Genomic DNA, 27,841 nt, shown 5'->3' with positions numbered 1-27,841 from the left:
AAATACTTATGAAATTTAACAGAATTGACCAAGGGCAGGGAGTGGGGAGCAAATAACAAGAGAGAAAGAGACTGAAAGGGAAAGAGAAGGAGAAGGCGGAGCAGGAGGAGGAGAAGCAGCAGGAGAAGGAAAAGGAGGAAGGGGAAGAGGAGGGGGAGGAGAAGGAGAAGAGGAAGAACAAGAACAAGAGGTGGAGAAGAAGAAGAGGAAGGAGGAGGAGGAGAGGAGGGAAAGAAAAAAAATTTTCTTACGGGTTCTTCTCTTTTCTTGGTTAGTTTTGGGGCAAGATATAGCCTAATCCTCAATAACAAAGGACCTCCTAGAGATCTTAAGCCCACTATGACCTTCCGCTACCCGAATTCAAACATCGTGTTTGAACCTGTCGTATGTCACAGCCTATAAACCCTGTGTTTCTCTTTCTGGTCATGTTCTCTGGGTATTGCCCTTGAGTACAAGGACTTACATCTCTGAAAGCCCTTGTTTCTTAACCTGCCGCCCCCACCAAGAGTCATCTAGTTCTCATTCTTACTCATGTTCAAGAAAAGGGAAACAAGGGAGTACAATAGGAGTACTAGCTGTAGAGTTAGACACACTTGGATTTCAACCTCGGTTCTGTGGTCTTCAGCAAGTTCTTAACTTCTCTGAGCCTCAGTTTCCTCATCTGTAATATGGGAATATACGCATCTCACAGGATCATTGTGTGGATGAGAGATGAGGTGTGAAAAGCCCTTAGCACTGTGTAAAAGCCCAGGGTGGAAAAACCCCCCACACAGAGAAGTTAAGGCTTGCAGGTTTTAATGTTTCATGATTGGTAACACAGCAGTCTCCAGGGGATCCCCAGAGAATCTGTTCTGACTTTAGAAGCACTTCCTGTGGACAATGGAGGGCCCTGCCTCATCATACTCAGGCTTGCTGATCCACATCTGCTGAAAGGTGGAGAGAGAAGCCAGGATGGAGCCTCCAATCCAGACCGAGTACTTCCGCTCTGGGGGAGCAATAATCTGCAAAGAATAAATGTGGTGAATCATGATTAGTGCCCGAGGGAATAGGAGGTGGTCCAGGAGGTCATCTCATCACAGTGCCGGGCTGCCCCAGAGAAGGACGGCCTCCACGGGCAGAACCAAACGGGGTAGACCTTGTGGTAGATGAGACTGTTGCTCAAATCTTTACTCCCGCCCTCGGCCTCCCCCCATGGGAAGGATGCGCTATTTCACCCTGTGACTCTGGGCCGGGCCCTGTATTTGCTTTGACCGATGGGACGTTAGCAGACATGACACAAACAGGAGCCCGAAATGTGCCTCAGGCACGCAGCCGTGCCTCTGCGCTCTTGATGAGAGGGGCTTCCCTTGAGAAGCTGCTGGCCTTCAGCCTGGACCCCGTCGTGAGAGCCACGGACCTGACCTGAGCTAGCGAGAGCGACAGAGCTGCCGGCCCCACCTGACTTCGATCAGCTGACTCCCAGCTGACCTGCAGATGCACGCACCGTAAATACCGATGGTTACGTCCCTGAGATCGCACAGTTGCTCGTTCCTTAGCAGTGCTGACCAAACCTCTGTAGGGAAAGGGCCACAAGCACTCAGACCCTGTCTTGAGCTTCATCTGTCAGTAGCCACTGGTATCTGACAAGTTCTCAAGTTCATAGACACACGGTGCATCCTTGCCACCGGGAGTCCTGAGCTTAGCCTCTAGAAGTTGGTTGCCTGTCAAACAACTTTGAACTCCACCCACAAGTGAATCCAGAGGGACAGCTACTAAAGGGTCTAAGAAGTCAGGGCCAGAATAAACCAGACACCAAACTGATTGTTTTTGTCTCCTTAGACCCTCTCTCCATCTTTCCTAAATTGTAGAGATCATGGAATTGCAGAAGAAGAAGGATCTTGAGAAGTTTTCTTATTATTCAGTCAGACAAAGGCACTCGGTCACTCTGGACTGATACCTCAAGGCCCAGCACAGCCGTGTTATTGCTGTGCGGCTCTGGTTTTAAGAAGAGTCTGGGCTGTCCTGGGCTGCAGTCCTCTGTCTCAGTGCCACCCCACCCCACCCCACCCCCTTCTTCTATATCCTCGACACTTGTCCCATCTCCCCAGTTCCTCTACACAAATCCTGCTGTCACGTTTGGCTGGGCTGTTTGTACCTGCACACACACCCTGGGGCTCGGTCTGTCTCCCCCGCCTCAAGTGCGCTTCCCCCTCTTGTCTGATTTACGGTGCCTTTCAGTGATCATGTCTACCGATTAGCTTCTAAACCTGAAGGCTGCCATGTGCTGTGAAACTCAGGGCAGTGGCTCCTAAATTGGGATATGCATCAAAGCGCTGGTGTTAATTTATCACTGTGGGTGCTGGGGGCACCCCGGACCTGGTGAGCCAGAATCTAGGGGTGAGGCGAGGTGTGGTATCCTGATACATGGTCCTGGTGAAAAGCCCTTGCCTCGGGCCTGGCGCGAGGCCCCCGTGTGGCAGGCCTCAGTAAGCATGGCTGCTCCAGTGGCTCCCGGTGAGAAGGGCCCACAGGCTCCCACCTGTTTTCCGGTAACCTGCTCCGCTCGCCTATGCTGAGCACCATCTGCCTGGCAGGGGGAAGCCCTGGGGCAGCCTTCCTTTGTGAAAAAGTTTCTTAGAATACACTCCCTCAGATGTAGCCAACTCCCAGAGACCAACTTTATTGTGAGACTTTGTAACTTTCAACCTATTTGTTATCTCTGCTCAATTCCCAACTCCTTTTCTAAACCTGCTAGCAGCAAAGTTCCTCGAAGCCCTCAACGCTCTGTATGGTTGCTTGGGGCCCAGAGGCTGGGGAGAAGCAGAAGACAAGTGGGCCGCCTTTCTCTCGAGGCCTGCGAGGTGAGCTGCCTTGGTGAGCCGCTGCGTGGGGAGGACAACAGATCACAGGCTGTCCAGGAATCAAGTGATGTCCCTGTGAGTTTGAACCAGCAGCCTGCCCCACGCCAAACTTTCTCTCTGGAACTTTCATCCTCCTCTGAGGTAACACCCACATCCCTTTTAAAGTCTAAAGATGCTTCTTTCTTTTCTTCCTATTTCCCTCCTCCTGATTGTACCCTCGACCCCCTCCGTATTCTCTTCATCCCCAATTCTTTCACCCCCTTCTTATAGGATGTTATATGATCACATTTGAGATACCATGATAAACATGTCTCCAGTTCATCAGTGCCCGAGGAACATAATCCCCCGGGATGAAATCTGTCCCGGCCCAGGACACCGTGAGCCCAGGAGACCACCAGTCTATGGGCCCCGCAGACTGACTGGGAGCAGGTCCCAAGTAGGAGGTCTTTGTCCAAAGAACAGGATGGAGGGAACTGGAGCAGGACTCACCTTGATTTTCATGGTGCTGGGGGCCAGGGCTGTGATCTCCTTCTGCATCCTGTCAGCAATGCCGGGGTACATGGTGGTACCCCCCGAGAGGACATTGTTGGCATATAAGTCCTTGCGGATGTCGATGTCACACTTCATGATGGAATTGTAGGTGGTTTCATGAATCCCAGCGGACTCCATGCCTAGCACAGGTCATAGTGTCCATTAACACCCGTCAGTTCATAAACACCCACACCTCCAGCTCCTCAAGTGATCCTCTGTTGTTGCCGCTACCTTAGTTTAGCCCTTAATCACCTCCCAAACGGATGACAGGACCAGACCTCTAACTGGCCTTTGGTTCCTCCTGTTCTGATGATCTTTCACATTGATCAGCTGAGGTCTATTTCTAAGGGAACACTTTCACTGAGTCATCTTTTTTCAAGCTTTATAGAGTTATAATTCACATATAATATTCACCCTTTCAAAGTCCAGTAGTTTTTAGTAGATTCATGGATTGTGCAACCACTGCCCAAATCTAATTTTAGCACATTTGTAACACCCCAAAAAGAAACTCTGTACCCATGAGCAGATACTGCGATCTTCCCCTTCCCCAGCCCTAGGTGACCACTAATTTATTTTCTGTCTCTATAGTTTGGCGTGTTCTGGACATTTCAGATCAACGGAATCCTACAATATGTACTTTTTGTGTCTGGTGCCTTTCACTTAATGGTATGTTAATGTTCACACTTCACCTAATGTTTTCAAGGTCCATCCATGTCACAGCGTGTGTCGGTGCTTTAATCTCTTTTATTATCAAAAAATATTCCGTTGCCTGGATATACCCATCACATCATCTTTGACAGCCCCCCCCCCTTATCTACAGGTTACATCTAGCTATGTTAGTCTGCCAACAGAGCCTTCCACAGTGAAAGTCCTGCAGGCCAAACCAGCTCATGCCTTCCTTCCTGGCCTCCCCCACCCCTAGTCTTTTCTCCATGTGACATAATTTCACACTGAGGTTAGAAGAATCTTCCTAAACTACAAACCCGACCTTGTTACACTGCTGCCTAAAAACTTTCAGGGATCTCATTGCTGATGAGATTAACCCTACGCTCTTGGTGCGGCCCAGCAACTCTCCCCAGTTTCCCCTGTGTGCAAACACACACAGACACACACACACACACACACACACTTCTCTCATTGTGTCCAAAGTAGAACATGACCTTTCACACCTCCATGTCTTTACATGTACCCTTCCAACTGCCTTGTATGCCATTCTCCATCCTGCACTCCTTCCGTTCCCAGATACCATCAAATGCTACTCATTCTTCACGACTGTGTTCAAACATTTGCCTTCCCTACGAAGACTTTACTGATTTATTATAGGTTTATATGACTTTGTTCAGCTGCTATGTAATACTACACTGTCCATTAACATTTGCTTACAGACCCAACTCTTCCTATACACTCAAGAAAGTAGTTGTCCTTGTACTAAATATTCTCTTATTTAATCCTTGTTGCAACCCTACCTAGTTGGCACTAATCATTATTTCCACTTTATAGATGAGAAAACTGAGTTTTAAAGAAGGTAACACGTCCAAGGTGGCTGCTCTAAAGGGGCAGACCTGAGACCAGGTCTGACCCCAAACCCATCCTTCTTACTCCTGTGGGTTTTGACCCCAGTGACCTAAATGTTGAGCGATCCAAGAAGTGTTTTGTGTATTGGGGCGCCTGGGTGGCACAGCGGTTAGGCATCTGCCTTTGGCTCAGGGCGTGATCCCAGCGTTCTGGGATCGAGCCCCACATCAGGCTCCTCCACTATGAGCCTGCTTCTTCCTCTCCCACTCCCCCTGCTTGTGTTCCCTCTCTCGCTGGCTGTCTATCTCTATCAAATAAATAAATAAAATCTTAAAAAAAAAAAAAGAAGTGTTTTGTGTATTAACCTTATTCTTAGTTTTACGTTATATTCCCTATTCTGCTTTTCTTTTATTCTGATATCTCTATCCTTTTATTTAAAATTAGATTTTGGGCGCCTGGGTGGCACAGCGGTTAAGCGTCTGCCTTCACGCTCAGGGCGTGATCCCAGCGTTCTGGGATCGAGCCCCACATCAGGCTCCTCTGCTGTGAGCCTGCTTCTTCCTCTCCCACTACCCCTGCTTGTGTTCCCTCTCTCGCTGGCTGTCTCTATCTCTATCGAATAAATAAATAAAATCTTAAAAAAAATAAATAAAATAAAATTAGATTTTATCGGGGTGCCTGGCTGGGCTTAGTCGGTAAAGCATGTGACAGTTGATCTTGGGTTTGTGAGTTCGAGCCCCACGTTGGATGTAGAGATTACTTAAAAAAATAAAATCTTAAAAATAAATAAATAAAAATTAGATTTTATCCAATTGTATTGTTGATGTGTTTTTGGCCCTTCCTGGAAAAATATGGGCTAAGTATAAACTCTAAACAAAGTGTGGGTGACTCCTGGTGTTTCTCCCTCCATCCCTTCCCCACTCCTCCACCTCCTCCCCTCCCAATTAGCAGGGACAGGGGGTAGCACCTCACCGATGAAAGAAGGCTGGAAGAGGGTCTCGGGGCAGCGGAAGCGCTCGTTGCCAATGGTGATGACCTGCCCATCTGGCAGCTCATAGCTCTTCTCCAGGGAGGAAGAGGACGCTGCCGTGGCCATCTCATTCTCAAAGTCCAGGGCCACATAGCACAGTTTCTCCTTGATGTCTCGCACAATTTCTCGCTCGGCTAGAAAGAGTAGAAATGACAGAAAATAGATACTCTGTTCTGTTAGTTTGTCCTATTTTGATCTCCATGAAAACCTCTTCCTCTACTTTGGATTCATTTTTAGGACAAATGTGAATTTTTCTTTCCTCTTCCTAAAGTGCAGGTTCAAAATCTTGATTCCCAGGCAAAACTTGGCATGGCTTTTCTCCTTGCTGTCTTTACTCTTCCCTGACAAAGCTACGGGCCTCCCTGAGGGCCTTACAGGACACATTTCCAGTACAGACGTAGGAGGATTTGTTGCGATCTTACAAAATCTAGGAAAGCCCCTGCCTAAAATTCCCTCTAGCCTGGGGTGGGCACTGAGGCATGACAATTTCTCCTTAGAAATTCAGGCCTTATTTATTCCATGTGTCCTCAGACAAACCATAAATGCCCTTATGTAACAAAATGCATCATCAGATTTTTACTACCATTTAACCCTGTAAAAACCAGCTCAGATTCTGGTGTAGACATAGACAGAGACAGCAGGTCCCTGGGGAAGGCGGGAATGCTGTGAAAGTGTGCACTTAAGGAGGCCTTGTTCCCATCCCGGGAGCATCTTAGTTGGGAATCTTCCTCTATAAATAAGGCTGCCTTGACTATCTGGTCTTGTCCAAAGTCCCAGCCGCAGCCCAGAATCCTCCCCGTCTATCTCAAGAGAGTTTGAGGACAGGGCGCCACAGACTTTTCATCAGAGAATGTCTGGTCCTAGATCAGATTTGGTTTGAGCTCAAGTCAGAATCAGGAAAGGGGCTGGATACCTGTGGTCACAAAGGAGTAGCCTCTCTCTGTGAGGATCTTCATGAGGTAGTCAGTGAGGTCACGGCCAGCCAGGTCAAGGCGCATGATGGCATGGGGCAGTGCGTAGCCCTCATAGATGGGGACATTGTGGGTGACGCCGTCCCCTGAATCCAGCACGATGCCTATGGAGAGAGGGGATAGGACCTATGAAAACTTCTTGTCATTTATCTTTCTGGGACCAGTTGCCAAATGGTCTTCAACTACCATATTTTTCTCTAGCAGCTGAAAAAATTCACCCACCATAACGATCATCAATAATAATTTTTGTGTACATCATTTATTCTTCCAAATGAGGCTGTAGCCTTCTGGAAGGCAAGTAAAACATCTTCCCTTCTTGTATTCCTTCAAACACTTTCACAGTACTGCATATTTGTCAATGTGCATCTCAATTGCCCATTCTTTAAGGGAGATGGATAATTTGCACATCCTTCTGGCATTAAACTAACACATACGCACATGCATGGAGAATGCTAGATCTGGAAGGGACTACAAAAACCAGCCAATTTGAAAAAAAAAATTAACATTCTCTACTGATGAAACTTAATAAATCATGGAGGGAAATGAGCTTTTCAACATGATAATAAATCTCTCTCAATCCAACAGTCATATCATAATTGATGGAGAAACAGTGTAATATTATTATTGCATTATTGTTTACTATTGTCCTAGATGTTCTAGCCAATGCAATATGACAGAAAATAGAAATAAGAGGTATTAACAAAAGGAAACAGAATTGTCATTGTTTGCAGATGATGAGGCTGGATACCTAGAAGACCCTAGACAATCAACTGAGACATGATTAGTGCTAATTGTTTAGAAAGGGCCAGATGCAAAATAAATATCCAGGGACCAGTAGCTTATACTTGTACAAGGATGCTGATCACCACAGCATATTTTATAATAAAAAATAAAAATTGGAGACAACCATAAAGTCCACCAGTAGAGAAATGTTAAAACAAGTAAATTACAGAGCCATCATACATTCCCCATCACTGTCCTTGTCATCAGCAGTGACATTATCTTTCGTGTTTGCCTCCCCCCCACCACTAGACTGTTCGCTCCCTGGTGGCAGGGCTGTCTTGTCTGTCGGTGTATGCCCATGGCCTGGTGCAGTCTTTGGCAAATGCTAGGGAGTAATGGAAAAATATCTGATGAATGAATAAATGAATGAACAAATAAGGACTACTTGAATGAATGAACTAAACTATGTTCACGGAAGCTGTCAAGTCCCCATTACAAACTGCTTTATCTTGAAGTTCCCTCTGTTTCCCTGAGCACCTTTCTATACCAAGGGCGCATACACAGCCACCAACACAGGTTCGTGAGCAGAAACATTCCAGGATTGTTGGAAAGTGTGTGTAAGCTCGGGGACTGACTGCTGTGAGGAAAACGGCCCCTGCTGGATGTACTAGGCCTGCTTTGTTCATATAAATTCTTGCCAGCTCTGCTGGGTAGACCTGAATGCATTCTACACGGGCTTCCCTTCTGTAACCCCTATGCAGCATTTTCCCTGGATTTTGGCTGTCCCTTTGATTCTCCTGAGCAGAAACCACTGCAGGAATCCCCCTTTCCCTTCTGCCCCCTAAAGTCAGGAAGGGATCAGATTATATGCTGCTCACCTGTTGTTCGGCCAGAAGCATAGAGAGAGAGCACAGCTTGAATGGCGACGTACATGGCAGGGACATTGAAGGTCTCAAACATGATCTGAAAGGACAATGCAAGATAAAGGATGATCTGGCAGAAATCATAGCACCTCTTGGCTCACAGGATGGTTTGTAAGCTTATTAAGGGAAAGGGTTGTGCCTTTTTACCCCACTCCCACCTTCCACAGTGCCTGGCATAGACTACGCACATAGCATGTCCACAAACATTTTTGTTGTACTGATTCATGAAAGGGAGAAGGGGATCCATGCTGTATTCTTGTGCTCACATTTAAGACTTTCTGGCCTCTTACCTGGGTCATTTTCTCCCTGTTGGCCTTGGGATTTAGGGGGGCCTCTGTCAGAAGGGTGGGGTGTTCCTCAGGTGCTACCCGCAGCTCATTGTAGAAGGAGTGGTGCCAGATCTGGTTGAGAAAAAGTCAAATGAGCCAAGGAGAGTCCCAGAAAATTCCAGTTGGCATGCTTATGATGGGGGAGTATGACACAATGTCCATAGCACCGGCTGGGTTCTGGAGAGGAGTCCTGGGAAGTTCTGCTTGACCTTTAGAGATCATGTTCCTTTTCAACAGGGCCCCAGACAGGACTCAGACCTGGGGCCTATATACTTAACATATTGATTATTTCCCTTTGAACTTCCCCCATCTTTTCTCTTCTTCCATCTCTCCCCACTTTCTGCCCTGGGGGGTCAGGCCAATTGCTTCCCTTAGTATTCCTTGCTTCCTGGTTTCTGGCTATGTTTGGCTGATGGAAGACACCAGCAAGAGGCTGGAGAGTGGGAAGAGGGAGAGAGGTCAGGGTGTTTCTCCAAGCAATGGCGTGGCCCTCTGTGAGCCCCGCTCCTGTCGGGCCCCTCTTCCAGCTCTAGCGATGCTGCCCCACCCCCATCCTTCAGGCTTCCGGATGTCAGACTGTTCCGCTGTTCCAGTACTTGGGTGCCTCGACATCCCATAACCCTGCTCACGCCTCTCCAAGTAGTCCTTTCTTAATTTCAGAACACCTGCTGAGTGTATACTATGTCCTGCTGGGACCCTGACAGGGAAGGTTGAACTGTCGCTGTTCATTACTGACCAGGCTGGGCCTTACAGCAGGGTTTCCCAACCTCAGCACTTTAACATTTTCAGTTGGATAATTCCTCGACGAGGGGGGCTGACCTGTGCGTTCTAGGATGTTTGGCGTTCCTGGCCTCCACCCACTAGACACCAGTAGCACCTCTCCAGCAACGACAAGCAAAAATGTCTCCAGACGTTGCCAAACACCCCCCGGGAGGCAAAATCGCTCCTGTTGAGAATCACTGCTTTAGAGGAAGTAATTTCTTCCCACTGTGGCCAGTGATCCAAGACGACCCAACAGGAGTTTATTTCAGAGGGATTCAGCAAAGTGGCAGGGACCTACGGCTCTGATTGCCTCAGAGGCGGGGCAGAGAATCATCTGTTTCCGTTGTACCCATATATTTGGGGGCTCCTGGCTTTGGGCTAGGATGGTGCTAACTGTGGTGGGGGCAGATATGAATCAGATTCAGCCCCTTCATCTTGGTTTCAAAGTCTGGAGGGGAGAAAAACACCCAAGAAGAAAACATACAAAGACATATCCACATTTTGAGTACAAGAAGAGGCAGTTCATTATGTGGGGGACTTGAGCAGGCCCTGCAGGCAGAGGAAGGTGTCCGGCAGCTGCGAAGGGCATCGGAGGCAGAGAAGATGGCGCCAGCAGAGGCCCTGTCTGTGAGAGCTTCACAGCAGACGTGAATGGCAATTAGTCTTCATTGGGTGATGTCAGTATTTGTTCAAATGTGGGCCCTAGATGCTTTGTACCAGAGTCACCTGGGGCAACTGTCATCAGTGCAGGCTCTAGCCAGACCCACGAATCAGAATCTTGGACGTTGGGCCCAAACACCTGCCCTTCATTCATTTCACTTTTTAGAACTCTTATAAAGTACTTTAAAAATTAAAGATATTGATAATTTTAAAATTAGAAAAATATTTTTAAGAGGAGTAAAAATCTCCCACATTTCTATCACCTGGTAATATATAGTTGACATTTTCGCTTTTTCTTCTTAGTAATCTTTCACCTTTAAGTATTCTCAAATATATTTCTATCACCATTTATTATTTCATATGCTTGTATTTACTTATTATGCTATTTTTATACTTTTACATTCATTGTTTCTTCCCACTTTTCAGTTAGTGTAACATAAATAATTTCCTTTTTCAGGGTGCCTGGGTGGCTCAGTGGGTTAAGTGTCTGCCTTCGGCTCAGGTCATGATCCCAGGGTCCTGGGATCTAGTCCTGGGCTCCCTGCTCAGTGGGGAGTCTGCTTCTCTCTCTTCCTCTCCCCCTCATCCCTGCTCGTGCTCTCTCACTTGCTCTCTCAAATAAATAAAATCTTTTAAAATTTTTCCTTTTCCATAGTAAATATTTATGTTTAATAAATTGAACATTTATTTTTAATGCCTACACATTTCATCATATACCATCATGTATTTAATCATATTACTATTGATAGTATCTTCGATTTTTTTTATAGATAATCCTGTCATAGTTATCTTTGTGCATGTTACATTTTCTTTTTTCTATTCAGGACGTTTCCAAAGAAAAGAATTTTTAAAGTGGAATTACTAGGCTAAAGAGCATGGCGATTGGAAGACTTCCTGATTTCCATTATCGACAAAGAGGTTAAGCTACTCTTTACTCCAGAATAAGAAAGCCCGTTTTACCTGTACCTGCATTCAGGGCTCTCACTCTTAATATACGAAATAATTTGATAGGAAAACATTGTTTAACTTTGAAAATTTACATTTCTTGCAAATGAGTTTAAGTTTTTTCAGATTTGCAACTTCTTATAATTTCTGTTTGGCAAATTATCTAATCATATCCTTTGTTTATTTGTCTGGTGAAGACTTTAAATTTTTAACGATCAATTTACACTAGCTGTTTACGTTAATCTTCATTGCACCCATGAATTCTTTTGCAATTTGTTTTTTGTCTTTTTTTTTTTTTTTAAAGATTTTATTCATTTATTCGACAGAGATAGAGACAGCCCGAGAGAGGGAACACAAGCAGGGGGAGTGGGAGAGGAAGAAGCAGGCTTGTAGTGGAAGAGCCCTGATGTGGGGCTCGATCCCATAACGCCGGGATCACGCCCTGAGCTGAAGGCAGACGCTCAACCGCTGTGCCACCCAGGCGCCCCTGTTTTTTGTCTTTTAAATTTGGATATTTTTTCCAAATACTAGAAGTTATGATTTTTAAGAAATCACATTTGTCATCTTTTCCTCTAAGACTTCTTTCACCAGAAATTTGATGAATGCTCATGCTTACTATATGGCATTTTTTTTTACCATTTGAATTTTTATATTTTACTTTTATATTCAATTGATATGGGTTTGGTGAAATAGTATGAGGTAAAGGCAATGAAGACTCCCCAACCCTAAAACAATTCATTAGTTGTCCTGGAATAATTCACTGAATAATCCTTTTCTCCCTTTGGTGTTCAAAGTTTATCATGTATTTCCTCTTTACTTTTGTGCTGGTGCCAAACTGTTTTAATTTTTATAACTATACTATATTTTAATATGTGGGTATGGCAAGTCTCCTTTCATAGTTTTTCTCACTCATTTTGCTCTCATAAATTTTGCCTTATTTATTTCTCCAGACATACCTTATGATTATTTTGCAGAATTAAAAAATGGGGGAAGGGGAAGGGGAGCTAGGGAGATATTGGTCAAGGGGTACAAAGTCTCAGTTATACAGGATGAATATATTCTGGCGATTTAATGTATAGCATGGTGTATCTGAAATTTGCTAAGAGGGCAAATCTTAAGTGTTCTCAGTACAAGAAAAAAAGTAACTATGTGAGGTGATAGGTACATTAATGAGCTTGAATGTTGTGGCTCTTACACATATAAATGTATATCAAGTCATCAGGTCACACCTTAGATACATAAAATTTTAAAAACTGTGAGGTTTTTTTACTGGAATGGCAATGAGCCTATAAATTAATTTGGGAAGATTTGACAGCTTTCATCTATTGTGTTTTTCTTTAAAGCACGTAGTATACATAACTATATACATGTACATTTTTTAGAGAGAGTATACATAAATATACATATGGGGAGAGAGAGACATTGGAGCCCCAGGTGGGGCTCGATCTCATGACCCTGAGATCCTGACCTGAGATCCTGACCTGAGTAGAGATCAAGAGTGAGAGGCTTAACTGCCTGAGCCACCCAGGTGCCGCGGGCACATAATATATTTTTAGGAATTTCTTTAAAGAATTCACACATGCGGCACCTGGGTGGCCCATTCCAGGTGTCTGCCTTCGGCTCTAGTCATGATCCCAGGGTCTTAGGATGGAGCCCCACATCTGGCTCTCTGCTATGCTGGTGGGGTGGGTGGTCTGCTTCTCCCTTTAACCCTCCCCCAGCTCATGCTCTCTCTCTCTAATAAATAAATAAAATATATTTTAAAAAATAAAGAGCTCACACATTGTTATTACTTTGCTAACATATATACTAAAATATTTTGTCTATTATGTTTTTGAATTAGATACTGTTAGAGCCATATGAATAATATATGCTATTTATTGAGCATGTAGTATGTTGCATGCCTTGGAATTATACTGGGTACCTAATTCAATTTCCAAAGCAACCTGATGAAAAAGTATTTTTATCTGCACAAATGAGGAAACTGAGGCTCAGAAGGTAGGACTCACTCCCAGATCTCCCTGCCACTGTCTCTGGGGTCTGCCCTCTTAGCCACTCCATAGTGTGAAACGAAAGCTATGGTGGTGTGTCTATTTATCTCACACCCGGAGTGACTGAATCTGGGATTTAGAGAAAAGCAGGGTGCATTACAGATTTCACAGCAACATTCTTTTTTTCTGGTCTCAGTCTGTTCGATAAGCACTCTATTACACTTCAAAAGGCACTCCTTGCAGAAACAAGGATTCTCAGACAAATGTCAGCAGAATTTATCAAAAGAATATTAGAAGGGCTTTATAAGCATTTCACAGACATGATTTTGTTGATCACAAACTACTATATAAAAAATGTCCCCCACCTCTGCATTTTCTTGAGCGCGGGTACACACACACACACACACACACACACACACACACACACACACACAAGATTCCAGAAACCCCTAGAGAGTCCTACTTGGAATTTTCATTAGAGAATCAGCATAAGAAGCTGGCATCAATGCACCTACCTGAGGTCACAACAGGGCAAATGAAAGGGAGAGAAGCCGTTCGCGCGCCTGCAGAGGCGGCGGTGGCATCGAGCCCTTCGCTGGGGGGAGCTGCCTGAGAGGATGAAGCTGGGCATTGGGTGGGACAGGCCCTCTGATGCCAGACAGGGAGTTAGGGACCTACTGTCAGTTAATGAGGAGCTACTGAAGATTCCCAAGGAGGTGAGTGACATGATCTGTTTTCAGAAAGACAAGCTTTGTGGCAGTGTAGAGAATTCACTGGATGGTGAGGCAGGAGACAAAGAAATCAGGAAGCCATTGCAACCATCCAGTGAGAGCTGTTGGCCCCATGGAGAGTAGCCATGCAGATGGACAGGAAAGAAAGAAGGACAGAAGAAACATTTTAGAGGCAGTTGGCAGGGCAGAGGCCTAGGGAAGATGACGGTCATGAGGATGCATTATTCTACTACAAGGGGGGTCCACTGATACCTTCTCCATGTCGTCCCAGTTGGTGATGATGCCGTGCTCAATGGGGTACTTGAGAGTTAGGATCCCTCGCTTGCTCTGAGCCTCATCCCCGACGTAGCTGTCTTTCTGGCCCATTCCCACCATGACACCCTGCAATGCAAAAGACAAGGAAGGAGAAGTGAGTTGGCTGATGGCTCCACTTAGGGGGATCCAGGAATTGGAGGGTCTCTAAAGAAGGATACAGATAGGACAGATATCCGTCTTCCCCGAAGACAGGACACAGAGATAAGGGTGAGGCAGACACCCATGACTGTGGGGGCAGCGGGGAGAGATGGTGGAGACTTTCCTGTGGGCTTGGCTCTCTTTTCTCTCCGACATCATTTTCTGAGGGAGCAGGGCCTTTCATACACTTCTTCCCTTACTTCACACACAGCACTTGTGCTTGTCCTCCTCAAATACCCTCTGCTTGCATTTTTTGTCTCCCAATCTTGGCTCTTGTTCTCCAGCCCATATGCAGAGCTCCGCATCCTCAGTTATCCCTTTTCTACAAAGCCTCTCCTTCCCCGGTCCCTCCACTCAGATTTAATCTCTCCCACCTTTTGCGCTCCCCCTGGTGAAGTCTTTTGTCTCTATCCTAGCCCATGATCTCAAGTTAGCTCACAGAGTATACATTTCTTAAATGCAAGGGTCTTGTTTACTTGCATGTATTTTTTAAAAAGTTTCTTCCAAACCTAGCAATCCCACAGACTTAAGCCAGACATACTACCATCCCTGCATGCCTGGTGTGTGTGGGGTTTGGTCCTGGATATTGCTGTTTCAAAGGTCTTCCTCTGTTAATCAGAAGAGAGTCTCGCACCTGCAACACACACACACTCATACAACTCACACACACATAAATACAGGCACACACACACACACACACACTCACACACACACAGAGCTCAGTCCAGTGTCCACTATGCGGCGCTTTCTCCTAGTGGCTGAAAGCCTTGGGTCCGGATGAGCACATACCTGGTGGCGAGGGCGGCCCACGATAGAGGGGAAGACAGCCCGGGGAGCATCATCTCCTGCGAAGCCAGCCTTGCACAGGCCAGAGCCATTGTCACACACGAGCGCGGTGGTCTCCTCTTCACACATGGTGAGTGTGGCCAAGTGAACCAGGGGCTGGAGCACCTTGGGAGCAGGGGGAGGAGAGAAGTAGTCAGCCACTTGTCAAAATCATGCTGGAGACAGGATTCTTGGTTTGGGAGCTGGAGTTCACCTCCAGCCAGAACCCAGTTCCACGAGGAACAGGCATGGACCCGGACTCCCACTCCCTGGCAGGTGAACTTCTTCCCTCTACCCTGTTGTCATGGGCTGAATTGTGTTCCCCACACTCCGCTCCCCAAATTCGTATTTTGACGTCTTAACCCCCAGTATGTCAGAGTGTGACTGTATTTGGTGATAGGGTCTTTAGAGAGGTAATTAAGGTAAAATGAAGTCATTCATCTACCATGACTGGTGTTCAATATGACTAATCTAACAGGATGGATATCTTTATAGGATCAGGAAATTAGGACACAGACACGGACAGAGGGAGACCACGTGACAACACAGCAAGAGGGCAGCCGTCTTCAGGCCAAGGAGAAGCCTCAGAGGAAACCAACCCTGCTAACACCTTGAACTTGAACTTCTAACCTTCAGAACTCTGAAAAAATAAATGTGTGTTGTTTAAGGCACCCACTCTATGGTCCTTTGTTATGAAAGTCCTAGCAAACGAATCTACCTGTCTCTTAAGGGCCTGAAATGGCTACGAAGCTTGAATCCAACACAGAGAATCTCTAAAGATATGAGATTTAGGAAAGGAGTTGAAAAAATCTGCAATATATATTGTATATTTACAATATACATGAACACTTACAAATCAATAAGAAAGAAGTAAACAAGCTCAAAAGAAAAACAAGGGGTATGAACAGCTAATTGACAGAAAAGGAAATAGAAATACCCCACAACTCTATGACAAGATGGTTAGCCTCACTAGTCATCAGGGAAGTACAAGAGAAATAAGACCATTTTCACCCACCGTAGTGTTAAGATTCAATAGGTGTTGGCAAAGGTGAGAGAAACTGACACTCTGACTCAAAAAACACACAAACTTACACTTTGGAACTATTCAAAGGTCCAAATTATGGGATTCTGCACTGAAGTCAAGAGAAGAGCCAGGCCGATCTATAGGGATTAAGGTGGATAGGTTTCTAAACCCCTCTACTGAGTGAACAAAACAAGTTGCAGAGTAGAATGCATAACATAAAACAATTTATGTGAGTTCTTTTTATTTTTTTCTTTTAAGATTGTATTTATTTATTTGTCAGAGAGAGAGCACAAGCTGTGGGTGGGGAGCAGCAGACAGAGGGAGAGGCAGGCTCCCCACTGAGCAGGGAACTCGACCCTGGGATCCTGACCTGAGCCGAAGGCAGACGCTTAACCCACTGAGCCACCCAGACACCCCTACGTTGAGTTCTTCTTAAAGCACAAAATAATATTGTATATTTTTCCTCATTTTCTTTTTTGTGGACACAAACTCATAGCAAAAAGTTCTGAAAAAGAAAGTCTCCGACTGATCACCCTGATTACCTCTGGAGGAGGCAGGGGCCTGGGAGAGGAGGTGCTGGGTTATGGCTGTGAGGTTTTTCATATTTTTCCAAGGACACTGTATTCATGTATAGTTTATAATAAAAATCAACAATATAATATGTCATTAAGGGACAAATGACACAGAAGTTACAGGGGAAATGTTCAATCTTAAGGGTAGAAGCACCTCAGGGAGGAAAGGCAGCCTGAGAGGAGAGAGGATTCCGGGAAGCACTGCCCCTGCCTCTCCCCACAGAGAAAACAGAAGCCTCCTAGCCTGGGGATCCCCGGGGGGGGGGGCGTGGGAAAGGTGCTGGCCGAAGGCTCAGGGAGGCCAACTTTCAGCAATCCAGAGAAAGAAGGTGGGGGCTGCTGAGGAGGAAGGCATGTGGAAGCTTCCTTCAGAATATTCGACCACAGGTGGGAAGGAGACAAGTACTACAGATACCTATGACCCTGGCCCCTCCGTGGCCTCACGTTGAAGGTGGACAAAGCAAAGAGGAGACAGAGCCACAGGCCTGTGAATACGAGGTCAGGAAACCTAAGTTGAGGCTGAGCAGAAGCTTCGTAACACAACTTCAAGGCTAAAAGGGAGCGCTCCCTGTTATGTTCAAAGCAGATGGTGCACTAGGGAAGAGGCTGCTGTGATTCCTGAATCCAGCTCTGCCTCTGTCCCTGTTGATGCCCCATGGCATCAATATAAAAACATATCAAGTGGATCAAGTCCCAGCTCTCTGACTCCGGCCAAAGTGCCCCTCAGGGTCTGGCCCAGCCTGTGTCTCCAGGCTATCTTGCCTCTTGCCCCCTCTTGGCCTTCTCACTCTGCCTATGTGGACTTACCTTTCCATTCTCTGAACTGTGTCCTCTTCTCTGCCTGCTGAACCTTTAGACACAGGGTCTGGAGCACCCTCTCCCCATCTGCTTGCCGCTCTAACTCCTATTACCCGCCCCGCCTCTGCATGGACACTGCATTTTCATGAGGCACCTCTGGCCCACCGGTCTGTCAGCAGCCCCTCTTCTTTGCCCCACAGCACCCTGGACTCAGACAAGCAATGTTCAACTCTGCATATCCTGGCTCGTTTGCAGCTCTGCAAAGGCTGGAGCTAGGTCTGTCCTGTTTCCCAGTGATGGGGAACACAATGTCTGGCACGGCGGGCTTTTAAATCATTGTCATCAAAATGAATGAGTGAATTAATCAATGGATGTGGAGGAGAAGGACTTGCAGAAAAACAAAAACAGAACAAACATTGGGAAGGGGAAAGCAAGATCTGCGATGAGGTGGATATTGAAGGAAAACACCTTTACCTAGCTGCTTAAAACAGTACTGTTGCAGGTCGTAGCAGTTTCTGGACCGCAGAGAAGATCCCTAACTTCCTACCATGTCAGAAGGGTGGAAGATGAAGGGATGTCAGAAGACTGAAGATGGGCAAAGTTTGTTCCAATGTTCAAAAAGGGAAAGAAAGCAGATTTCTAAAACCTCGGATACTCTTGATATGCAAGTTAGGCAAGTTTCCAGGAGGCCCTGTTAAAGAAAGCATTATTAAAGAAGCAGTGGTTTCTTATAATCAGTAAGGGTTTACCAAGAACAAATGTTGGCAGAGTGACAGCCTTCCCTTTTCTTCCCAGCACCGCTGCGGGCTGGGAATGCAGGAGAAGGTGGGAGGCATTGAGCTTAACTTGATCATGGCAGCGGACAAGGTCTCCTGTGGTACCCCTACTGACAAAGCCATGTGCTCTGAACAATCAGTCAGTGAGGCAGATTTACAGCTGCCTGAGTTACTGTCACTGAAAGGTGTTAATTAATGGGTCAACATCAACCTGGAGGACATGCCTCAGGGCTCCACTCTTTGTCCTTGGTCACACATTTTTATAAATGCGTTGGATGAGAATATGAAGCACATACCCATCAAATCTCCAGAGCTGGAAGAGAGTGTGGTACTAAATAGGCCGCATGAAGAAGCAAAACCCAAGACCTCAAGAAACAGACACAATGAACCGAATCTAATAATAGTAAATTGAAGAGGGTAAATACAAGGTTCCGCACGTGAGTCTAAATAAGCAAACTGAGATAGCTCTCGCTCAGCCTCTGCGAGCAGAACCTGGGGTCTTGTGGACCGTTAGCAGTACTCTGTTGACCAGGATAAAAGCTAACCTCACCTCTGGCTGGAATACTGTGTCCGGTGCTTGGGGCCACCCTTGCTGGCAAAGGTGTGGGGAGGTGGGTTTGCATTCCTGGCTGACGAGTGTCAAACCGTACTACTCTTCAGAAGTGGAACTCGAAAAAACTTATCAAAAGTCTTAAAAATGTGCATATCTTTTGACTGCACAAAGGCCCTTCCAGGATCCTAATGATCCTTGGGAAACATTCCTGGGTGAGTGCAGAGATTTGGCTAAGAGTTGGTTTATCACAGCCTAAAATAACCAAAATTAGAAACAATCTCATGTCAAAAGAAGTTGTTGCATAATAAACTGGTTTGTAAACTAACTGCCAGAAACCCTCATACAATGGAGAGAGCAGAATATTTAATGCAATGGAAAAGGTGCAAGGTGCATTGCTAGGTGAAACACAGAATATTCCATGTTTCCATTTTTGGTAAAAAACGATTTTTAATTTTGAAAAATGTGGGGCTCTTCACATAGATTATTAAATCCTCATACACACACACGTGCACACACACACACACACACACACACACACACACAAACCCCAGGGGAATATATTTTTATTTCTATTTTGCAGATTTGGAAACCCAGTCTCAGAAAAGTGGAAGAACTTGGCCCAAGTTCTCTTCGCCAGGAAGAGGCAGGGCTGGCATCAACCAGGACAGGTTCCAAAGCCTGAAGCTTACACCTTCCTCACCACCTTAGTGAAGCGGTCATAACTTCTCCATGTTTGGTGTTTTTGCTTCTGCCTCTCTGTCTCTCTAGAGCTGTTGGCAGCAAAAGCCCTAAACAAAAGGGTCTGTGTTCATTTCTCTCTCTGAGCCTCTGCACCCCTCCTGTGCCAGGACTAAGTCTGTGTTTTATGTGTATAGTCTGCGATTTATGTTTATAGCCCCCGAACCTAACTTGGTGTTTAGCACACAGTCGGTGCTCAATAAATGCTGCGTGACAATCCCACCACCTGAGTGGCCCCCTCCCAGACTTGGTCTGCTCTGCCCCTGGGATCCTTGTGTCCGCACAGTCCAGTCTCATGACAGCTCGCTCACACGGACCTGATTGAGAATCACACGGGGGCAGTTTCCTTTCTCTTCACAAGCTGCTCGGCAAACAGTTCTGCTTCCCTGTTCTAGCAGGTGGTCCTCCGTGAGGGGAAAACACCCTCAAATGGTAGAAAGTGGCCAAGAGGCAAAGCTGCACCTCTGTGACTATCTCCCTCGAGGGTCTCCTCAGCATCTCTCTCTGATGTGATTTATAGTTCAAGCCTGCCTGGCTTTTCAATGAACCCTTTTGTCTTCCCCTGAGTTCCCCACACACAGAAAGAGAGTGTCGAACTTTGTTTCTCAAGCAGAGCAGCGGCTGAGACAAACCACAAAGCAACTTAAAGCTGTCAAGTCAACAATGCCGTTCTGCAGCACTTTAGGTAGATTTAAATCTGCTTTTTTGAAGCCAGGACCAAATGAGAAGTGACAGAGGTGAAGGCAGGGGTGGGGCTGCTGGCCTGGAGTGGGGTCTCCATGGGGCCCCACACTGCCTGGGAAGAAGGCCTTTACCGTGGAGCCAGGATCTCCTGGAATGTCTCTGCCACAGGAGAAATTCTAGACCTTCCTCAGCTGCTTGGGGGTAATCTGTGGCTAGGATCAAGCGTGTCGGCTGAACCAGAGCCAAAGTCACTGTGGTTTCCTGGGGTCACAACCACTTTCTGCTCTGAGAAAGTCAATCAAATTGTTCCGGCTCTTTCCGCACGTACTACATCTGGTCTTCACTGAGGACTTCATAGAGTTACAGACACAACTCCACCCCCACCCCTCTAGGTGGCCAAAACCCAAAGACATAATGAGTGCAAAGAAATTGTTCACTCGCTCATCTCCCTGGCCTCCCTCAGGCAAATATGAGGGCAGAGATGTTACTCCCCCAATCTGCCACTCTGACGGAGATAAGATTTGACTTCAGAGTTCCCGCCAGCTCCCCTTTCTTTGCCTGTCTCTTCTCTCAGGGCACCCCCTTCCCATGGCCCAGTTCCCTGTCTCCGCCTCTGGACTTCAGTTTCCTCAACTCTAAAATGGAAGGGGTAACATCTATCTCCTGGGATGATGGAGCAAAAGAAATAATGGAAATGAAATGGAAATACTCTAGAAATTGTAAATCGGGGCTGGCAAACTAACACTGGTTTTTGTGTGCCCCACCAGCTAAGAACGATTTTGATATTTTTTCTTTCTTAATTTTTTATTATTTTTTTAAGTAATCTCTATCCCCAATATGGGGCTCGCACTCATGACCCCAAGATCGAGAGTCGTGTGCTCCACTGACTGAGCCAGTCAGGTGCCCCTTGACATTTTTCAACGGTCGCAAAAAAAAAAAGCCAAAGAATAATATTCTGTGGCCCAAGAAAACTACATGAAATTCAAATTTCAATGCCTATAAATAAAGTTTAATTGGAACACAGTCACACCTTCATGTACATACCGTCTATCCCTATGATGGCAGCCCTGAGTAGTTGCCACAGAAACCTTTATTTATTTTTTTTTAAGATTTTATTTATTTATTCGACAGAGATAGAGACAGCCAGCGAGAGAGGGAACACAAGCAGGGGGAGTGGGAGAGGAAGAAGCAGGCTCATAGCAGAGGAGCCTGATGTGGGGCTCGATCCCATAACGCTGGGATCATGCCCTGAGCCAAAGGCAGACGCTTAACTGCTGTGCCACCCAGGTGCCCCTGCCACAGAAACCTTTAGACTAGCAGAGCCTAAAATATTTACTATCTGGCCCTCCTCAGAAAAAGTTTGCCAACCCCTCCTGTAAAGGACTGCAAAAATAATGGTCCTTATGATTTCTCTTACCCTTCTCCATCAGAACTTGCTCGCAGGATGAAGTCTGTCATATTGGAAGGAGCTGAACCATCCACTTCACAATCAATGATTATTGAAGGGATTATTGAATTTATGCCAGTTTCCAAAGACATTTTCATCTCAGTGCAAAGTTTAAGCCCTAAAAGGAAGGCCTCTCAGATGGTGAGACTTCAGCAATAGCTGGAGAAATATTTTGGAGTGAGGGCTTCAAATGACATTAAGCAGCCGCCTATAATAATCCGCATACACACAGATATTCACGCAATTAGAGAGCTTCTCATAGAGAAAATAATTTAACGAAAAACACTCCTGCGGTAGAAAATTCTAGGAGCATCTCTATCAACTTTATGTTATCTTGACTTGGTGGATATACAATTAATTAAATTAAAAACGACTTCTGTTTAGTAGTGTTTCTGATCCTTAGGAATCTGGGCCTGCTCTTTTACCTGGGCCTCTCACTCGCTCTCCTGGCTCCTCTCCAGTCCAGGCCCCATCTCCTAAGCTCCAGACCCTCAAAACCAACTGCCTGCGGGGCGTCTGCACCCCAGACCCCGTGGCACCTCACTCCACTTCCGGTATTTCGTCCCTCCACAACAGCCTCCACCTGGAATCGCGCCTCAGAGAATCGCACCGCCCACCCTGGAGGCCACGCCCAACACCCGACTCCTCCCACCCCTCTCCAAACCAATCCTCAGGCTCTCTTATTTCTACCTCGGCGCCACCGCAGGGCGGTAGCTCAGAACCCCAGGGCACTGCGGCAGCGCTCTCGCCGGGTTCCAGGCCACTCTCCTCGTAGCTGCCTGGACAGTCCCTTCCAAGGCGGATCTCTCGGAGTCATCCTTCTGTGGTCCCCCATTGCCTAATCCTTTAGTGTATGAAGTTCTCGTAATCCGGCCCTGCCTGCCCCTCTGACCTTAGCTCTCCCTGCTTCCTACCTTGAAATCTAAATTCAGTGGAATTGAGACACTTAAACAGTGCAAAGACCATGCTTCCCTGACACCGAGACTAGTCCTACTTCAGGATCCAGCTCAGGTAACGGTTCCTTCAGGAAGCGTTCCCTGATAACTTCTAAACTGGAGGGCTCCTCCTGGGCTTTATCTGTTTGTTCATCTTTCCCAGTGATTGCAGAAGCCCCTCCGCTGTCCCTGAGGAGCAGGAACAGTGCCTGGCACATAGAAGTACTCAATAACTGTTGGTGGGACGAGCAAAGGGAAGGAGGAAAGAACTCTAGTCTCAAGGTCATGATGTCAAACTGCCCATTTGGTGTCCCAGACCTGTTCCAGACCTGTCCACTGCTCATTGCAATTTCTCCCGTACCCATGCATTTCCTCCAGAGGAAGCTCCGTCTCTTTTCCACCCTAAGGGCTAACCTCAAAATCTAAACTTGTTCAAATAGTAAAAGCAAGTGCTTAGAGCCTCCTTGCGCAAAGGGTGGTCCCAGACCTGCAGCCTCAGCCTTACCTGGGAACTTATTAGCAATGTAAATTATCCAGCCCCACTCCGGCCTACTGAATCAGAGTCTGGTGTGGGGAGTAGGACAATCTATGTTTTAACAAGTCCTCCAGGTGATTCTTAAAGTTTGAGCACTCAGGGCTGGGCCCTGACGGTGATGAGCTGAGCACCCTGTAAATGTATTATCTCATTTAATCCCCATAACAGCACTGCTGAGTAGATGTTATTACTAGTACTCCCATTTTACAAGTGAGAAAACTGAGGTCACTCAGTAACTCTGGCAGCTGGGCAGTCTGACTCCAAGGCCTCCACCACTACACCAAGCTGCCTCAGCCATGAACAGATGTTAGCAGACCCTGGAAACAGCCCCTTGGTCTCATTTCCCTCTTAATTATGTGTGTGTGTGTGTGTGTGTGTGTGTGTGTGTGTGTGTTGGCCTGTGAGCCTTTTGGGCAGCACTTAACTTCTCTAGGCTTCAGTGTCTTCAGAATGAATTAGATGGCTCTAAAATTCTTTCATTTGTTCATGCCAGTTCAAAAAACTGCTTGATGCCACAGGACACTTGCCCTGCCCCCAGTTCTGAATTTCCACATCCCCCAATGACCCTGGAGCCTTCAGGGATTGAGAAAATTCTCCATTCATCTCAGCCAAGCATGGAGCAGAGGACAGTGAGACCCACAAGGGGACAGAAGAAAATATACTCCTATTCCCAACATAGACATGTCACAGACACTGGGACCATTGTTGGCTTTGATTCAAAAACCCCGCAAAGAAGCTGTTTTCCCCGAAAAGTATCTGCCCCCTATAACAGCCTCTCAGACATTCGAGTCATGACAAAGGACCTGAGCGTCTTGATCTGCACTGGCCCAGGTGAGCAGGGTGAGTAGAGACCACAGGTGTTATATCCCGCCTGCCACCTGATCAAAGGGCTGTCCAGGAGGCCCCATGGCCAGAAATGCCTTTTCCTGGAAGGCAGCAGCATGCTTGGAGGCACCGCTGCCCACCGAGTGCCTTCGCGTGTGATCTGGGCCGGCGTCACGGAAGCCAGGCCAATCTGGAGGCGCCTCCCGCACCCAGGGGGCCAGGCAGGCTCAGAAAGGAAGGGCTGGCAGAAGCTGTGTAGTACTCACCGAGTGTACGAGAGGTCCTTCTCCCAGTGACTGAGGGCTGCTGTGTCTTTCGCATAAATACCAGAGCAATATAAAACCCCAGAGGCGGATCTTCTTTAAACAGAGTCCCTAAAAAGGCCAGCTGACGGTGTGTTAACAATATTACCATATAAGGTGGTTTTTTCAATAAATCGGCCTGGGGGGGGGTGGGGAAGGGGGCTGGGTAGAGTGAATTATCATTTGAAAAATGTATGCAAAAGGACTCCAGTGGCAACAGCCCTGGTGCTGGCGGATTTGTTCCTTTTTTGCTGCACTTGCATCAACAAAACTCACACCAGGCCTTATAAGCTGCCCAGAGTGAGGCCAGATGCAGCTCTGCTCCTGGAGACAGAACCATACCAAGAATGGCAGTGGGCCTCCTCCCTCCACACCTCCCTCCTCAGGCCCTGCTGCCTGCAGCCCCCCCGCCCTAGGGTCGGTCTGGGACAACTATGCTGTGCCCCAAAGTGGGTGCAGTTGTGCCTTGTCTGATACCAGCCCAGGACAGCTAAAAGCTGAAGGGAAATGCCATCCAAAGCTGGGAAAGAAATCCCATGTGCCCTACTCACCTGCTGCCCCTCAGACAAGCTTCTAAATGCTGGGCCAAGTCAACCTGGACACCTTAAGCCACCTCTGGAACTTCACTGTCCCCTACCATTTTCCCCTCCTTACTGGATTCCCTCTGTCAGTTCCTAAATTTGGGGAATTACAGACCAATGGAGCTGCCTTAACACACCTAACAAGACTCACAAGCTTGTAGAATGTTCCACAGTCCTGTGGTTCTTGCTCTTCTCTTCATAATTCATCTACTCTCTCTGGGCAGCTGTTTCATTTCCCACACTATCAACCACCAGCTCTGTGGCAAACACTCTCAGCTCATTCCCACAGTCCTTACACCTGATGCCTGATCCAGATTGAAATTTCCAAGGGCCTTTTGGACATTCCCACCCTGATGACCCTCCCAACCTGAACCCTGGTTTCCTCCCCTCAACACTACTGTGCCTCCTGGGTTCCCTACCTCAGAGTTTTTCCTTTGTTCCTTCAGGCTAGAAACCCCAAGTCAGTCTAGACCCCTCCCTCTCCCTCCTGCTCTGCAGCCAGCTGGGCTCCCTTCCCGGTGGCCCTACCCTCCCCGATGCCCCTCAGCTCTGCAGCTTCCCTTTCGCCCCAGCTAGCCCGCTCTGCTTCAGGCTCTGGTCCTAACACAGCTTCCTAACTGGCCTTCCTGACTCTCCCCCATCTTCAAACCCAGCGATTCCCAAGTGTGGTCCCCTGCCTGACCGGAAGGCAGCACCAGCATGACCTGGTGACCTGTTAGAAATGCACATTCTCATGCTCCACCTCAGATGGGTGGAATCAGAAACTCCAGGGGTGCCCAGGATACCTATCCTTCACCGGAAGAAGCATGCATCGAATACCTGCTTAAGGTGTCCTGGGAACACCCCACCCCCACCCCTGACTCAGCCCAAGACTAAGGAGCTTGGGAGGGGGGGCAGCAGGTAAGCAGGGCATGTGGGATTTCTTTTCCAGGTATGAATGGCATTTCCCTTCAGCTTTTAGCTGTCCAGACAGGCACAACTGCATCCACTCTGGGGACACCGCATGGGAGTTCTACATGGTTTTGTTGTCCTGGCACAATGGCCTGGGGCACGTTTGTCTTCCTCGGGAACTGAGGATTAACAGAAATGTGGATAAGGAGTGACAGAAACCAGAGGATAGGTTAGGGAAGGCTTTACATGAGGATTTGGGATTGTCCCCTGTGGGGAAGGGACACTGTAGCCATCGTGAGCTGTACTTACCTTTTGACAATTGACCTGAGTAATGCGAAGTCTAAACTCCAGGCTTAATGGGAAGCTTCTCTGAGCCTTTTAGGTCCCCTGCAAAAGCCCTCAGAGAAGGTGGGGCATGCCAGGCAGCGGATAAGGTGGGAGCTGTCCAGCAGGGACAGAGTGCTGTCAGTCCTCACTGGCCAAGGCAGCTAAGAGCTGGTGCCCAGGTCATGAGCTCCTTCTCTGAGTCTCCCTCCATGGGTGGGGACAGGGTGCCAGTTTCTCTTGCCCTGATCAGGAATCTAAAGCGGGCATCGTTTCCCTTCACAGTGTCAGGGTCGGCTGCATTTCCTTCTGAGCATTCAGCACTGAGGCCAGGACGTTCACACCTTGTTGGCACAGTCAGCTGATAAACGATCAAGAGCCTGTAATCAAAGGGTTTTGGTCCTGATTCAGGGTCCAAGGAGCCCAGAGATCAGGAAGGAAAGCCATGTGAATAAACTGAAGCTCTTAAGAAATTCGTAGGGAAGTGCAGTCTGCCTTGACTTTGACGGGGGAGGGGGGCAGGAGGCTAAACCAGGTACTAGAGATACTCAATTTTTTATACTATGAGGAAACCCACCCTTAAGATTTGCACCCCCACCCTCACCCCCTGGTTTCAAAAATCAATAAAAAAAACAAAACAAAACAAAACCTCAAGAGTACAAAAATGTGTATTTTAGAAAGCAAACATCTCCTGCAATCTCACACAGACCTGAATCAGAGATGGCTATTGTTAACAGTATGATGTGTATTCTTTCCGATTTTTCTACCATTTTTATATTACTTTATAAAAATGGAATTATAACATATGTTTTTACAACTGTTCTGGAACATGCCATATTCTCTTAATAATATTCTTGGACGTCTTTCCAAATCAGTTCATATAATTTTAAAAACCCAAGCATAGTTTTTCATAGTTGGGATACATTATAAATTAAACTATATTCTATTGATGGACTCTTGGGTCATTTCCAATTTTTTACTTATGTGAACATTGCTGCAATTAATAAAACTTTATATATGTGCTTTTGTGTGCATGTGTGAGTGTATCTATATGATAATTTTCTTAAAGCAGAATTGTTTGATCAAGCAAGAACATTTGAAACATTGATGGAAACTACCAAATTGTCTTCTGAAAAGGTTATACAAGTTTACACTCCTGCCAATAGAGTATGAGACCACATCCTTCTTCACACACTTCAGACACTGAGGAGCAATGATTTTTTTCAATGATTTTTTTGTCCATTACAGACTTATTTTTTCCCGATTATAAAAGTAATACACATAATGGTTAAAAAAAAAAAAAGGAAAATTGGAAATAGGTGTTTGCATCTTGAGTTGTTTGCTTCAGTGGGCAGTTGCCCAACTAAGCCTCTCTGGCTCTCTTTGTGTCCAAAAGAACGATGTGGCATTTAGCCATCTTTTAATTTTTTCCTAATTCAAAAGGAGAAATTTAGCACCTTCTTGTTTCATTTTTTTTTTTTTAAGTAGGCTCCATGCCCAATGTGGGGCTTGAACTCATAACCCAGAGATCAAGAGTCATATGCTCTATGGACTGAGCCAGCCAGGTATGCAGTACCTTCTTGTTTTAAAATTAAAATTCAGGGGTGCCTGTGGGGCTCAGTCAGTT

At 46.6% G+C, this 27,841-nt stretch overlaps 1 protein-coding gene across 1 annotated transcript; it reads right to left on the bottom strand.

Moving 5' to 3' along the window:
• Positions 1-778: 778 nt before the first annotated feature.
• Positions 779-24,518, bottom strand: ACTG2 (actin gamma 2, smooth muscle). The gene is made up of 9 exons (XM_002921486.4): positions 24,383-24,518; positions 15,194-15,355; positions 14,204-14,332; positions 8,824-8,934; positions 8,489-8,573; positions 6,830-6,991; positions 5,859-6,050; positions 3,330-3,511; positions 779-1,001 (listed from the first exon to the last, which is right to left on the bottom strand). The coding sequence occupies exons 2-9, from the start codon at positions 15,317-15,319 to the stop codon at positions 858-860; spliced, it is 1,131 nt and encodes a 376-aa protein (XP_002921532.1). The 5' UTR covers positions 15,320-15,355; positions 24,383-24,518; the 3' UTR covers positions 779-857.
• Between the last annotated feature and the right edge of the window lie 3,323 nt (positions 24,519-27,841).

This window comes from Ailuropoda melanoleuca, chromosome 4, assembly GCF_002007445.2.
Source record: "Ailuropoda melanoleuca isolate Jingjing chromosome 4, ASM200744v2, whole genome shotgun sequence".
In the NCBI taxonomy this organism is placed as follows: domain Eukaryota; kingdom Metazoa; phylum Chordata; class Mammalia; order Carnivora; family Ursidae; genus Ailuropoda; species Ailuropoda melanoleuca.
This window is presented reverse-complemented; position numbering and strand designations above follow the sequence as displayed.

Coding starts and splice junctions, on each gene's coding strand:
- ACTG2 (XM_002921486.4), bottom strand. CDS start 15,319: ATGTGTGAAGAGGAGACCACCGCGCTCGTGTGTGACAATGGCTCTGGC. Junction 8,935..14,203: donor ACTGGGACGACATGGAGAAG/GTATCAGTGGAC, acceptor TTTCTCAACCAG/ATCTGGCACCACTCCTTCTA. Junction 6,051..6,829: donor CTACTCCTTTGTGACCACAG/GTATCCAGCCCC, acceptor TACTCTTTCTAG/CCGAGCGAGAAATTGTGCGA.